The sequence below is a fragment of the Oreochromis aureus genome, linkage group 19 (assembly GCF_013358895.1).
Source record: "Oreochromis aureus strain Israel breed Guangdong linkage group 19, ZZ_aureus, whole genome shotgun sequence".
NCBI lineage: Eukaryota > Metazoa > Chordata > Actinopteri > Cichliformes > Cichlidae > Oreochromis > Oreochromis aureus.
In genome coordinates this window covers 14,321,871-14,337,321 of record NC_052960.1, presented here as the reverse complement: position 1 = coordinate 14,337,321, position 15,451 = coordinate 14,321,871, and the positions used below count along the sequence as shown (strand labels likewise).

The 15,451-nt window shown below is 42.3% G+C and overlaps 1 protein-coding gene across 1 annotated transcript; it reads left to right on the top strand.

Annotated features, from left to right (window-relative positions):
* The first annotated feature begins 307 nt into the window (after positions 1-307).
* bmp4 (bone morphogenetic protein 4) lies at positions 308-10,580 on the top strand. The gene is made up of 4 exons (XM_031747213.2): positions 308-590; positions 4,392-4,514; positions 5,137-5,501; positions 9,085-10,580. The coding sequence occupies exons 3-4, from the start codon at positions 5,144-5,146 to the stop codon at positions 9,936-9,938; spliced, it is 1,212 nt and encodes a 403-aa protein (XP_031603073.1). The 5' UTR covers positions 308-590; positions 4,392-4,514; positions 5,137-5,143; the 3' UTR covers positions 9,939-10,580.
* The last annotated feature ends 4,871 nt before the right edge of the window (positions 10,581-15,451 follow it).

Below are 15,451 nucleotides of genomic sequence, written 5' to 3'. Positions count from 1 at the left end.
TCTGCAGGTACGCAAGGCGTTTATTTATTTATTTTTTTAGGTAAGGTCACTAACATGTTGCATATGGAGACTTACCGGGCGTTTGACCCGCTGGGCGTTATTTAAAGTGAAAATGCAAAGTTTCACATAGTGAAAAGGGGGGAAAAAGCGCAGTGAGTTGTCTTTATTTGAAGTGGAGGAGGAGGAGGAGGAGGAGAGAGGGGGGGGGGTTATCCAAGGTGTTTGAGACAGATGAGGGAGGTGGGGGTCGTGGAGGAAGGAGGAAGGAGGAGGCAGAGAGGGTAAATTGGGCGGACACATAAAAACTGCAAGGGGCCATAGATGCTGGATCATTTGAAAGCCGTCCTGCGCGCCGATCGCCCTAGTGAGCCGCACTGGAGACGAATAAGAAGCCCAGCTGCAGAGCCCGAGCGCCGGCCTTCACAACTCTTGTCCGTTCTGAGGTGTCGCTAAAGGATTAATGAGCCAAAAAGGCGCATAATTTCTCCTTTAAGGCTCATTTCGGCATTTTTTCGGCGTTACGCCTGGACTGCCTTACACCTCCCCTTTCATATTCACTTCATTCGAGGATACCTGTACCTCTACTGATGGTAAGCGCTCACCAAACGACACACATCAAAGAGTCAACAGCGAAACTTTAAAAAAAACAACAACACACAGACACACACACATCTTTGAGCAAGAGAGGCTCTCGCTGAAGTGTTGTTACTTTAAGTTTGGGTCTCTCCTTTGTGCGCATTTAAGCGACTCCGCGTTCCGGGATAAATGTGCGAGAATAAACGGGCATAAAAAACACCTCACAGCGTGCGGAACTCATTCAAAAACCGATATAAAAGTGCATTTTGGAACGAATGGCGCTGTGATCATGGCCAAACAAGTAACAGGTTAAAGCCTATTGTGCCCGAGACTTGAGCCGATGACAAATCAAGATGAGGTCATGTCCAAACACAGCGTCAGATTTTGCTGTTTTGTTTTTTTCATTGAAATCGCCAGCGTTGCGCACGTGTATGCATTTTATAATTCAGTTTAACACTGATTAAACACCTGTAACTGCTTCTTGTCATCCAAGTATGAAGGCTTGTACGAACGATGGAGGTTGACAGATCAGAGATGAGCGATAATGAAAATAAGTTGGGGGGGTTTTCTCGCAAAAGATGAAGTTCATTTCATTTTACCGCACGAGTTTTGAACAATAATTGACGCGTAATTGCGCCAGTTGACTGAGCTGGCGTCCAGTAATGACATAATGCTTGCAAAAACATGAAATACTAATACATTACAGCTGCAGAGTCTTGCAGATGTGAGTCCGGTTTGTAGTCCACTCACGTGTTTTTCACCTGTTTGTAACAAGTCGTTGTAAAGATAAATCCTGTCATTTAATCCGGTAAAACTGCAGCAGGGAAAATTGCGGCCTGCGGACGCCCGGTCTCCTTGGTACTCAGTTTAGTTTGCAACTCAAATTCATCTCGTGAACTGCAGAGGAGCAGACACACACACACACACACACACACACACATATATATTTTAAAGAAGTATATTAAAGAAGTCACATGTCACTTCTGGTGATGGCTTTAATTTTTTTCGGTCGTTTTCCTTGTCAGCCTCCGTCTGATTGTTCTGGGTTTTCCGTTATTAACGCACAATTAACAACACAATATTTTTTTTCATTTGAAAGAAAACACGTGCCATTGACATTTCCCCCTTTATCTTTCAATAGAAGAAAAAAAACCGACAGGATACATAAAAAAATCCCACACACCTCATCTTTTCCCTCAGACGTTTTGCCTTTCGTTTATAATGCCAGAGATACATCGTTGTATGTTGTAATTTCGAGCTTGAGAAATTAAAAAAATATCCAAACCTGCACATAAAATAATGAATTTTGTTAGGCTGACTGGTTAAGTTTTATTATTTAGCTTTGTTAATTTGGTTACTATAAAGCAAAAAAAAAAAAAAGACAAGAAAAAAAAAGAAAGTGTTTGACATTTGGGGTTTTGTGTGTGTGTGTGTGTGTGTGTGTGTGTGTGTGTGTGTGTGTGTGTGTGTGTGTGTGTGTCTTTACCTATTGCTCATTGCAAGAGCAGGGCATTATTTTGGGACTACCATTCAAAGACATAAATGTCTTCTAATTATACAGGCAGTAACCAGAATCAAGCATAGACATTGCTGCTGATCAATAAGTATAATCCCCGTGACTAAAATGATAAAATCAGGCCTCAGATTTGTTCCACAGTGACCTGTTGCTCTCCTCCCTCTCTCCCTCCCTCATTCCCATCCTCCCTCCCACCATCACTGTCAAATTCCTCAGGAAACACATCTGAAGAGCCATGTGCATAGTCTGATCACATTATCTCTGGTCAGAGAGAGAGGGAGAGAGAGAGAGAGAGAGAGAGAGAACGAGAGAGGCCAAGGGGGATCAAGCAAAGCCAAGGGCAGTTTGACTGCTGCAGCCTAATTGCACCCTGGTCTGCAACCGTTGCTGCAAAATGTATTTCTGTCACTTAGTGGAAAGCTTTTCTGTGTGTCCAGTTTTGTTTTATAATCTCATGTTGTTTTCATTGGTTTGATTGAGAGGGCAATAAATGACTGCACGTTTTTGATGCGTGCAGAGGTGTGGGGGGCGATTTTGTTGCTGTTGTTGTTGTTGTTTTTTAAGAATTTGGTGTAAAACTATTTCTTATCACTCTTGGTGAAAACAGGCCAGTAAACACGAGCACACTGGCTTGAGAGACACAGAGCTGAGAGTTACTCCCTGTCTGCCTTACATCTTCTTTCATCATCATCACACCATTTTGAGTGTCTGTCTGTTTTAGCCTGCAGCTTTGTCAGTGGCTGGTTACAGTTACAAGATGTTCTGTATGGTCAGTGTTTTTGAGTGCTATGAATCCCTGTAATCATGGGAGAGGCCCTCTCTGTACAATGAACGTTTGTTGTCAGAGATGTACACACACAGACTCTCTCACACACACACTCACACACACACATTTATCCCCTCACCCCATGGGTAATAGAGCTGATCATGTTCTGAATCCTCCTCACTCTTTTTGCTGCAGTTCTCACGAACATGCAAATGGTGGCACACACTTATGCGGACACGCACGTCAATGCATGCGCTCCATTTTGCAGTCGTGCACGCGCACACTGCATGTCACCCTCTCTTCTTGCACAGTGGATCTAGTGTCATGACCGAGAAAAGGAGGGTCAATCGGAGGTCAAAGTCTAATACCGTTAGGGAAATAGATCCTAGATTGCATGTATAGTGAGGCATGCAGGAGGCAAGTTAATCACATAGATATGAAGCCAGGCATGCTAGCAAGCTGAAAAACACAAACTGTATGTGACACACACACACACGCAGATAGAGTGTGTGCTAATATGCATCCTCACTGTGTAGTAATTCTTGGTTGTGCTCCAGTGGAACAAGATCCAAATGATGACCGAAGCCTTGTGTCACTTTGGAGTGTTTGTTCCATGATGCTGTTGTTGTGGTCACTTAAAATTCAGTAACCTTGTTAGTGCGATTCAGCAGCATTTAACACTTCAAATGAGGTGTACAAACTGAATCATTTGATCCATATTGTTCTTGTTAAACCTGCCTGTTAAAGCTCTGACTTTTCCTTTTTGGAAAGTGGTTCTTTTCTGTGTGTAGAAGTGTTTTGTTTTGTTTTTTAAATTAGGGTTCTGGAAGCACATTCTGCTCAGTATATCATGCATACATCAGTGGTGAATGTACTACTGTATGTACAGTGTTGTCAAAGTAGAGAAGGCCTGCCATCAGCGTCACAACCCATGTGAGCTCTAAAATGGAAGAGAAGCTCTTCTAAGAAGAATCTGTTTAGTTCCTTGTCTAAAATAGGTCATCTCAGTTGCTTGGAGGGGTAAAGGCTGAGTGGGTTTTCAGTTTTAGTAAACCAACAGCCCTCTTATCTTGAATAAAGAGTTTACTAATTGTGATCAGACTTGTTTTGTGCTCTGTGGGTTCTGACGTTTTTCTGTTGAACCTGGCACTAATCAGATTTTGAGCTTGTCATTAATGTAAAGTAGGAAGCTGCTTTTCAAATGGGTGTCTCTGAAATAGATGTAAGTGTTGATTAAGTTGTATTTTCTTACCAAGGTGGGTGTCAAGCATTAGGTATCTGCTGTCTGTGTTGTAGCACATGCCTACTTACATTCCACTTACAGCAAATAGCTAGCTTACCCACTAGCCAAAATGATAAGCCTTAAAGAGACACTGGGTCTCTCTCTTACCCATAAACACACACATACACAAGCTGACACAGATAGACACACAAGCTCCTGTGCTACTCTTTGAAGAAATGCCATGTAACAACCTCAAGTGTTTGCAAGTGTCAGTTCACAATATCCCTGTGTTTTTTGCCTTCATCTTTCAGGAACAGGGTCACTTCAAAGTTCTCCTGCAGCCGCCCAACGCCACCTGACATTTCCTAGAAGAACGGGTCCATTGCCTGCTCCCAACAAACATGGACTGTTTCCCCATGCTTTATTTTCTGTCGGTAAGTAAGTGGGCCATGCCATTTCAATTTGCGGCATGTGACACGCCGCTACATCTTGCATCTCCCTTCTCTCTGTCCGCTGACTCACTCGTTTATGTGGCGTCTATCCAGAGGAAGAGCTTTTTCTTATAAGTGTGTGGCACAAAGTCCCAGGTTTGAGCCATGGTTTGTTTGAGCAGAATGTGTAAGACCGAGACTTCTTATCAAGTTAAGAATTTGCTTAGACCCCAGGGCAGCCTCTTTTATTTGTCTAATTATAGTGGAGGAGACAAGGAGGAAGGGAGATAGTGGGGAGGAATGGCCCTGAGATTCCATTCAAAAAAAAAAAAAAGATGGGTTCTTGAGCTAGCTGTTTACCTTTGGAGGATAGAGATAAACTCTAAATGGTCTATCTGATCGGAGACTACTTTACTGTAAACATGGCAGACTGGACTATTGAAACTAATTAGTCTGCCTTTAGTGGGAACATTTATACAAGAGAAAATAATGGTGTTTTGGATGGAGGGTAAGACAAATCTTATAGCTGCCTTTCTCTTCCTTTCTTTTCTGTTTACTTCCTATCTGGTATATTGAGCCCTTTCTTAATCATTTATCTCCCTGTTCCATCTGCTGCTCTCACCAGAGACATCATGATTCCTGGTAATCGAATGCTGATGGTCATTTTAATATGCCAAGTCCTGCTGGGAGAGAGCAACCATGCTAGTCTGATACCTGAAGAAGGAAAAAAGAAAGTACCTGGCCTGCAGGGTCGTTCGGCCGCTCAAAGCCATGAACTGTTGCGGGACTTTGAGGCCACGCTGCTGCATATGTTCGGCCTCAAAAGGCGGCCGCGGCCCAGTCGTTCAGCCACTGTGCCCCGCTACCTGCTGGACCTTTATCGGCTACAGTCGGGCGAGGCTGAGGAGGCCGGAGCGCACGACATTGCTTTTGAGTACCCAGAGAGGTCAGCCAGTCGGGCCAACACTGTGAGGGGCTTCCACCATGAAGGTAAGCAAAAAAATAGGGGGTTTTCACATCACATGAACTGCAGAAAAACAATTTTAAAGAGCACAAAACTGAAAGAAGGAATGTCATTAGTAGGAGGAGAGATGATAAATACAAGTGTCAGCACACAAAACATTACACCACTCTTACAGCAAGGTCGCTGTTGCCAGGCATTCCAATAGTTTTGGTGGTAATGCAGTGCGCTGGCATGGGTGAGGCTTGCTTAGTATTCGGGGTTTAAAAAAAAGCACATTTCCGACATCCCTTGAAACATGATTGTAAGAGTGCTCCACCCATCTCACCATAACCAAGGAATCTAAGGATGTGGTCACCAAACACTGTCTACAGAGGGGCAAAAAAAAAATCTGCTAGACAAGCTCTCAAGAGCCTAATTTGACAAAGCTCTGTGTGTTTGGTTAGCAGCTGAAGTAAAAGCATACCTCCATATTACTGACTTACACTTCTCACCCCACCCAGGAGAACATGGCTTTAAAAAGCCCGTTCTTGGACGGGAATTGTAGTGTGCTCCTCTCTCATGTCTCCAGTTTATATGGAGGGCTCTTTTAGAAGGACCTTCTTCAACGTACAATTATCTTTAATGCTACTCTGCAGACTTCTAAATAAAGCCCCTACTGCCAACAATGTGGGTGCTGAGAGCAGATGCTTGCAGCTCTTTGGCGAGATGGAAAAATGGCCTCAAAAAGCTGGTGTGATAGACAGAGTGGAACATTAGAAGGGTTTCTGTTTATTGTGACTGATCCGTTTTAGCATCAAATGCAGAGGTTTCTCTGGGCTTGGAGAAAGTCCAGTTTGAGTGATCTGTGAAACGTAAGCTGAGTTTGAAAAGATAATGTGTTTGGAAAAGAACGAAAATTATGTATCACCGTTAGTCAGCAAGGAATTCAATTGTAGCATGGACAACTGAGAAAACTGGGAATAATTTATGGATAGAGAGGGGAGTGAGGAAGGAGGGATGAGTCAGCCTTGCCAGACTTGTTGCTATTGGTAGCGCACGGCCACATAAACTCAAACAGTAGCGTAGCAAGGTTAGCAAAGAAAAGAAGCGCACCGCCGCTAGTACAGGAACTTCTGCATGTGATGCAATGTGAACACGTGCACATGTGTGCTTGTGCATCGGGTTCTACTCCTTTACAAGCATTTACCCTTCTTCTGCTTTGCTAAACTATGTTAATAATATGCTCTGAAGCCTTGTGAGTGGCAGTTCTCGCTTTCATGGCAGCGCCATTGTGTGATGGTATGACTCAGTTAAATGATCTGTCCAAAACATTGGGAGACACAGTCTGCAGCAGATGGATGATTATGTGAAGAGACATGTTTATAGGCAAGTTAAACTGTGTAACCTCTAACCTTGATTTCAGAAGTAAAATGGCGCGTTTATTGACTGGGTCTAATTGATGGCATCTCTTTGTTTTACATAAGTTTCGAAGTGTGTTAGTGCCCACTTCAAATCTGATTTGGTTGAGGATTTGATTACGCACCGCGTCTTCTCGCAACACCTCCTTTCCCACCGGCTTCAGATAAATGAGATTCTCCTGTACTGTCTGACTCCTTAATGATTATTCGTGATGAAAATGATAAATGTCTTAAGTGAATAAACTGCAGAGCTAATCAAAAACACAGCAGGTTTTAATAATGAGAACCACCTGGGTAAGATTAGGGCCTGGGTGTGAAATAACAGGGGTGGATTGAGCAGGAAAATAGTAGACACAACATTCCTTTCCCCAACAATGATGATCTTGCCAGAAATCTGCAGACTGTGCGTGGAATAGGGAGCCTCCACTGTGTTTATACTGTAGCTGTGGTACGTTAATCACCACCCTCCTTGTAATGCATGTTTCAGCAAAGTGCTCAGAGAAAGGCATTGAAAGAAGGGCAGGATAATCCTTAAAGATAGATAAGAAAACACGGACGATATACATTTATATTCTTGAATACCCTGGAGGCCTTTCAAAGTAAACATATTCCCAGTGTACAAAATGATATCTTTACACAAAGAAACAATTTTATATCTAATCATTTTTAAGAAAGCTTACAATGCTTGCGCAGTATACCAAAAAAACTGAGTGCACCCCTGTGCAAAATCCTTTAAATGTGATGTGAGTCAAAATAAATCCAAAAAATCCTAAATAATACAGCTGAAGTTCAGTACACACCTGTGATCACTGATAAGTTGGAAAACAAAAAATGAGTATACTTGTGATTTCCAATTAGGCTGCATGCATTTACTGTCTGTTTGAGCTTTTATATGAAAAAAGAATTGCCCGAAGAATTGAAAAAATATGATTGTGAGACTTCACAAACACACTTAAACGTTCGTAATTAGGGGCTATAAACCACTGCTAGAGCCACAGTACCCTCCTCCTAAAATGACACCAGGGACAGAGAGCTGCTTGCACAATCTAGCATCAGACTTGTCCAGAGAAATGATGCATGCCAGTAAAAAACAAAAAAAGAAAAAAAACAACAACCTTGCTTGTTCTCTAGCACAGATCTGCAAGACTGAACTTGGTGCACATCGCAATGATGATTTTGGGAGCATATTATTTGGTTAGATAAATCCAGGATAAACAATTCCTGGAGAAATTGCATTGTAATTGCTGAAAGTTTCTGCACACACATCCAGCAACAGGCTGGGATCAGAACAAACCGTTCAACCCTGTGGTTAGTGGACAATCTTACCTTACCACCTGAGCCATGGCAGCCACAAAGATATTCACCAGAGTTCTTCATGTTTAGCTTTCTCTGAGTTTGCTGCACAGAGTGCCATTAAAAGAACAACACATACTTAAGGCATACTAATATTGATCAGTCATTTAAACTGCAGTCGGCATAACCCTGAAAAAGCAAAGACGAAAAACTACAATGCACTGCTATCCTGCAGGCCTCACTCTCCATCCTAAGTGTGTTCCCAACAGATAAGCACAGCACTTTCCGCTGAGTAATATTTAACTGACACCTCAAACCCTTTTGTTAAACGTGAAGGCCTTTTCTAACCCATTCATCCCCGACATTCTACCACTGTTATCACTGCTGTCTTCATACAACGTTACTTTACCTGAACAGGTCTGAAAGATCCAGTTATTCGCCAAACTCTGCTATCACATCCTTTGACTCTCAGGGATTCCTCGTAGATTTAGTAGTGACACAAAATAACAAAAATCCACCAAACAAAATCACCAAAAACATTAAAAGACTGATGTGGTGGAAATCTTTGCACCCTAAAGTGACACTTTGATGCCACATGCGCTTTTCAAAGAGCTGTCAAGGTGCTTCACTCTTTAACTTTACAACTTCACATTTTGTTGAAGAAGAAGTATAAGTATAAAATGTAAATCTTGGTAGTCAAGTATGTAGTGATTTTTGATAACATATAAGAGCAAACATTCTGCTGTTTAACCGAGGAAATGACTGTAAACTTGTGCAATTTTGATTCAGGACACTTAAAAGATGTTGCACCTTGCTAGTTTTCTTCTGAGGATGCATAAGTCTATTTTACATACTCTCAAAATTATTGAATTTCTTAGTTAAGCTTGCAGTAAATATTTTTTTTCTTGCTGTATTTCAGAGCACATGGAGCGGCTACATGAGCTGGATGACGGAGGACCCATGCCCATTCGTTTTATGTTTAACCTCAGCAGCATCCCAGAGGACGAGCTTCTGTCTTCCGCAGAACTGAGGCTCTACCGTCATCAGATTGATGAGGCCATCGCTGACGCCATCTCACACGACCAGGGGCTTCACCGAATAAACGTGTATGAGGTGCTCAAAGCCCCCCGACCTGGGCAGCTTATCACGCAGCTTCTGGATACGCGGCTAGTGCGCCACAACGCATCGCGCTGGGAGAGCTTCGACGTCAGCCCCGCCGTGCTGCGCTGGACTCGTGAGCGCCTTCCCAATTACGGGCTGGCTGTGGAGGTTCTGCACCTCAACCAGACTCCACGCCACCAGGGCCGACACGTTCGCATAAGCCGCTCGCTGCACCAAGAGCCCGGTGAAGACTGGGAGCAGCTACGCCCCCTCCTGGTAACCTTTGGTCACGACGGAAAGGGTCACCCGCTGACTCGCCGGACCAAGCGCAGCCCGAGACAGCGGGGCCGTAAACGCAACCGCAACTGCCGGCGCCATGCGCTGTACGTGGACTTCAGCGATGTAGGCTGGAATGACTGGATAGTGGCGCCTCCTGGTTACCAGGCCTATTACTGCCACGGGGAATGCCCCTTTCCTCTGGCAGATCATCTGAATTCAACCAACCACGCCATTGTTCAGACACTGGTGAACTCTGTGAACAACAATATTCCCAAGGCCTGCTGTGTGCCAACAGAGCTCAGCGCCATCTCCATGCTCTACCTAGATGAACACGACAAGGTGGTCCTAAAAAACTACCAGGAAATGGTAGTGGAGGGCTGCGGCTGCCGCTAACGCACAGACGTACTAAAACGTGGGCTTGGACTGCGGCACTGAAAAAAAGCAACACGGGCGCTAACGAATCGGAAGGTCTTTACTCCCAAAAATGTTCACTTGGACCCTTATTTATAACTTTTATGAGGTGTATGTTTGTCTCACTTTTTTTCTTTGACTATATCCTATATTTTGACAAAATATATATTTATATCTACATATTAAAAATAAATAAATAAAAATAAATCCTTATTTTAAACATAAAAAAGCTGTACAACTTTTCATAATGTAAATTAGATTGTATAAGGTTTTTTTTGTTTTTGTTTTGTTTTGTTGAAAAATAGTAAAAACTCTAAAAAGTAAAGTTTATTTACTGGTAATATTTATTGCTTTCATATTATATATAGAAAAAAAAATAAAAATATGAATTGCTTCCAGTAACACATTCAGTAATATCAAATGATGCATCCTTTGTGTATTTGCATAAATTAGAGCACTGAGTGAATTTGTTGCAATGGTGAATTGTATTGGCTTTAATTAAGAAGTTCGAAATCAATCTGATTATTTTGAAAAGGCCCTTAAAACAAAATCAGAAAGGTAAAAACGTCATTGTAAAGTATATGTAATAGAAACAAAAAGGAGTTAATAAAAATTACAATCTGACCTTAAATCTCCCATTACTTTTGTAATCTGGATTTAAACATGAGGTTGAAATTTCTCCCCGTGGCACGTTAGTTGCGGTGTAATCACTTTTTACTAAAACAAAAGAGACGAGCACAGAAATCTCTCTGTTTTGTCTTTGCCAAATAAAAGAATGTTTGGCTTGTTATCTGCTATCTCGCCAGCTTTTAATGGATTGCAGCTCATCAAAGGAAGAGCAGAAATCTTTTAAACTGTGCCTCTGCATTTTTTTTAAACAATATAGTAAGTTTGTTTTGTTGTTTTGTTTTTCTGAGAAGCAGTATGCCATTTCACAGCACATAGGGGATTAGGGTTAGGGCCTTATTGTTCTCAAATTTCACTTTAATGTCAATTAGGCTAACATGTGGTGGTTGGATACTTGCTAATCCAATTGCAGTCGAGATGGGTTGTTCAGACCAACTGTGTGAGAGTGATTCTATTGTTCCTGACATCCCCACATTGGGGGCATGATTGTGGCTGATGCGTCCTGCCCTCATACAAGGCGGCTGAGTCCTCAGAAGAATCAAAGGTTAGACACTCTGTCTCCTGCCTTTGTCTTCAGCGGCTCATGCCGGCAGAGCAAAGACGCCTGTCTCCAACCTGTGCCCCATCACACAAAAGGCTTCTACATCACTTATTTACAAGCTGACAGCTGTCCCAAATTATGTGATAATGTTTAGGGAGAGCGTCTCCTTTGAACTGCTGGGGGGACGTTGGCTGTGCATTGTTGCCTAGACAACGTCCTGTACATATTCGTCTCCGGCAAACCACTGCGCTTTATTTAAATGCCTAAAGAACAGTATAATTACATTTAAAGGGTTTTTAATTTGATGGGTTTTTTTAAGTAACCTTTAAAAGCAACTTAAGTCAGTAAAACGATGGACAGAAAACACAAAAAACCCATAACTGTTAGGATGAATCAACTAAATTAGGTATGACGTTAATTCAGTTTTATTTAATGATAGACAAGTTTGTTAGTTTTTACTACTGGAGCACGTGCAAGCCCTGAGGCACTCCAATTGCTGGACGTCTCTTTGATGCTTGCATATCTGCCTCAAAAAGGGGTGACTCCTAAAGGAGTGGAGGACGTTGAAGAATTTAATTTTGAAGTGGCTGAAGGCACAGAAGAAGAGCTGCAGGAGGACGGGAGGTATGTATGTGTGCGTGTGCATGTGTGTGTGTGTTCGCAAAGAAGGGGGCTGGGCTTGTTTTTAGCAGCTTGACAGTACAATTACAACATTTCAACTGATCTCCCCCCTAAAGTTAAGATAACATCAGCTAGTTGCGGTAATCGTCTTGCCTGTTCATTATCTCCCTACCCTACACAAAGAGCATGCGTGTGTATTAAAAAGGTGGAGGTGAATCAACCTTTACAGAACCTTCTGCAGCATCAAGTCCAAGAAGCTTCCCTGAGTGCAGTCAGCCACATAGCAGTGAGGACTTCATGAGTGTGTGTTAGCATGAATGGAGGTAAAGGGTGTGGGGGTCAATTAAAGAACAAGTCCTTAAAAACATTGAGGCTTTTGTCATTCCTATGTGACGTGCCCCGCTGCTTCCTGTAAGTACTCATTCTCACGCAATTACAGGTGAGTCATTATGCAGGAGGTCTATTGACACTGCGCGACTAATTGACTGGGTGAAGTCTTCAAAAAGCTTTTTATTTGGACATTCCACCGTAAAGTGAGCCGTGTGTTTAGAGACAGCGAGCCCTCCCGCAGGAACAAAGCAAGATGATCCTTGCTTACATTGCCTTGCTGTAGTGGGAGCACTCCATATCTCTATCTCTAAAATTCCCCCGCAGTTACGAGATTTTAGAGACTTCAGTGTGTTTGAGTGCGTCTTTTAGACAAGTCATGTGACTCTGCTTCTAACAATCACCTCCCTTTGAGAGGACTAGTAAAGGACATAAAGTTACTAGAACATTAGCTTTTAACTGTCCATTGGTGGAGAGACAGAAAGCTAGAAGTATTTTACAGTTTATATTTGTCTTAGGCCTGAGTCATTTTCATGGACCGGGCCCCATGCTGGCTGGGAAATTGATGCTAAATAACATGTCATGTCAAAAAAATCCAAACTACCCCACAAAGTTCTAACTCAGAATCTAGTCTGGCCTGTTTGACTTGCAATCTCATACAATAATACATTTATATTACCTTTCTTTTTATCAAATGTTTGAGTGCCGCAGTCTATTTTACTATTTTCCAGTAGGCCTAGTTTACTGTGGCCATACTGATTTATAGTGGGTAGCAGCAGCAGTAGTAAATGCTATATTTAGGCTGAGCCTTCATTAAGGTGATTAATATCAATTGTATGTGACACCAAAGTAGCTGTGATACAAGTAGTGCTCAAAAATTCAATATTCATTGTCAAATTACATAAAACATGTATTTAAGAGCTACAAATACTCTACAAAACCGATTAAAATTTACTGTTTCAGATTCAATTAAAAATCTTCCATTCACACTAAAGCTATAAGCCAGTGTGGCAGAAATTTAACCACCGTGAAGAAAATACAATAAAAAGACCCCCAAAAGATTTATTCTCTTCGCACCACAGCTAAGATCAATTTGCACTACACTGGCTCATGTTGCAGAATAAACTAAGAAACCAAGATTTCCAGAAGTCCGTTTAGCTCCGTTTACCCTTCATTTTGTACAGCCAACCATAGCTAATACTGTTATCGCTGGCATCCTTTATCTTTTTCCAGTTAAGAGACTTTATAAAATTATCCAACTCAAGCATGAAAGTAGTTACTTGATTGGTAGTAAACTTGTCCAACAAAAAAATAAATAAAAGATACCTAAAATGCCTGTTGTCTGTTAAGGTAAATTAAAACTAAAATAACACAAAATAGATGAGAGAGAACAGAGGTTTAATCTTTTGACTCCAGTTAAACTGTTTTGAATACCTTGTTAATCTATCCATTCACTACAGAGCCATGCATAATGGTTGCGATGCATAGTTGGCAAGTTTTGTATGTGCCAAGTTCAAAAGAGAACTTTTCAGAGCAAAACCTTTCTGAGATTAGCTGAATAAACACTGTTGCTTCTGCATATCTTTGAAAATTCGTGCTGATTTAGCATTTTTCAAATATCACGTAAAAGCCTCGAACACCACAAAGAAGACTTGCTCACCTCTGTTTTATTGATGCATTGGCACAAGTTTGAACTGAGGAGATCTCCAAACAGCATCTAAAACCACAACTATCTGCAGGGCGAGCCAGACTACTAACACTAGGGACACAATATACACTTAGGAAAATATTTTTATGGAAAGTACTGCACAAGAAGGCTTTGTATATAAAGAAAAAAAACAGCTTGGGTGCTCTATAAAATGAAATGTTGGACTGGAAATACTAAATGAGTCCACATATTAAGGGACTCATTTACTGTGTGTGCTCTCTTATTCTGTTGTCCTGAATCAAGAGGGGCTATCATGGTGACAGCTCATGTCAGTGCTGCTCGAGGTCAGGGCCTCTTGTTACACCCTCTCACTCATACTTCCACACACGTGCATGGAAATGCACACATATTCTTTATACTCTCTTCAGGATATATCATTTTTACACAAAAGGGCACACAAACACACATTCAGGTTTGAAACTTTAGACCCTTCCCGCTGTCCATCTGTAGGGGTTATCTGTGTGACACCTCCTCTCGCCCTGTCTGTGACTCATCTCCACTCATCACGCACACCTCTGCGCTGGCACATGGCAGCTGGGACACTCCATGGTGCATTAAAGGGGATAAGGCTGTCATCAGTGGAACAGTTTGACCTCGGGGTCACTGGCATGAACGCATGCATGCACAGATGCATGATGAGTACGCTGGAGGTACTAACAGGTAACAGCAGAGGGATATTTTACTTGTTAGGGATCAGACTCAGGTGAGTAAGAACATTTAGGATAAAGAAAAGACAGCTTTTGCTATGAAAAGATGTAAAGTAAATACATACATGTAAGCACACCTTCGTTTGCAGATTTGGCAACTCCGATTTTCATGTGATCACTCCATTGAGGCTGTTAATGCCCTTGGTGTCTGTCAGTTGTGTTATGAGAAGAAAGAAAACAATGGAGCCTTCTCAAAGAAAGCTTAATACTATCTGCTGACTGTGTGATTAGAAAGAGAGTTGGATTTTTGCATCTTGACAACTGTTGCCAAACAAAGCACACAGGAATTGTGGGCCGGGGGGGCATGGAGCGTGGGTTCTCTGAGTTACACACTGACTCCGTGATTAAACCCCCTCAGCAGTCGTTTCTCTCACCAGCCTCTCGGCCTGGGAAGGGCCCACAGTGGAAATTTCCATTTGTCGAAGAAACAACGCGCAGGTTTAAAATTTGGTGTCAAGTGCCAGTGTCGCTGTGCGGACGGAATGCTTCTTTTGTGGGCGAGTCTCTGGTGTAATTTCGGGCAGGGCAGGGTGTCCCCGCAGTAGGTCTTTCTTCCTCTGGCCCTGTGCAGTTTCATTAGATACGGCTAATGAAAAGATGGCTGGCCCCGCAGCCTGGCCCCCCGACACTCTTCTGGCCTGTATTTAGAGCTCCTGCCTTGCATCTCCAACTGAACAGGTGTGCTGGCTGGCCCTGCAGCGCTACACCAATGCGCCGAAAACACGTTTCATCCTCATCTGCTCGAGGCTTTGGAGAGTTATTTTCACAAGCTCATTTCACAACATTATTTTAATTTAAAGCAACTTGTTCAAGATTTTCTTCCCTTTTCCAAACACACAAGAAAGAGGCCTCCCTTTGTTTTCTGTCAGAGCAAAGATGCTTACTTCCTCTTCACGGCACCAAGAGGGCCAAACCAAGAGTATAAAATAAAAATGTATTTTTGTTATTTGTAATTTGTTATCCA

Coding starts and splice junctions, on each gene's coding strand:
- bmp4 (XM_031747213.2), top strand. CDS start 5,144: ATGATTCCTGGTAATCGAATGCTGATGGTCATTTTAATATGCCAAGTC. Junction 5,502..9,084: donor GAGGGGCTTCCACCATGAAG/GTAAGCAAAAAA, acceptor GCTGTATTTCAG/AGCACATGGAGCGGCTACAT.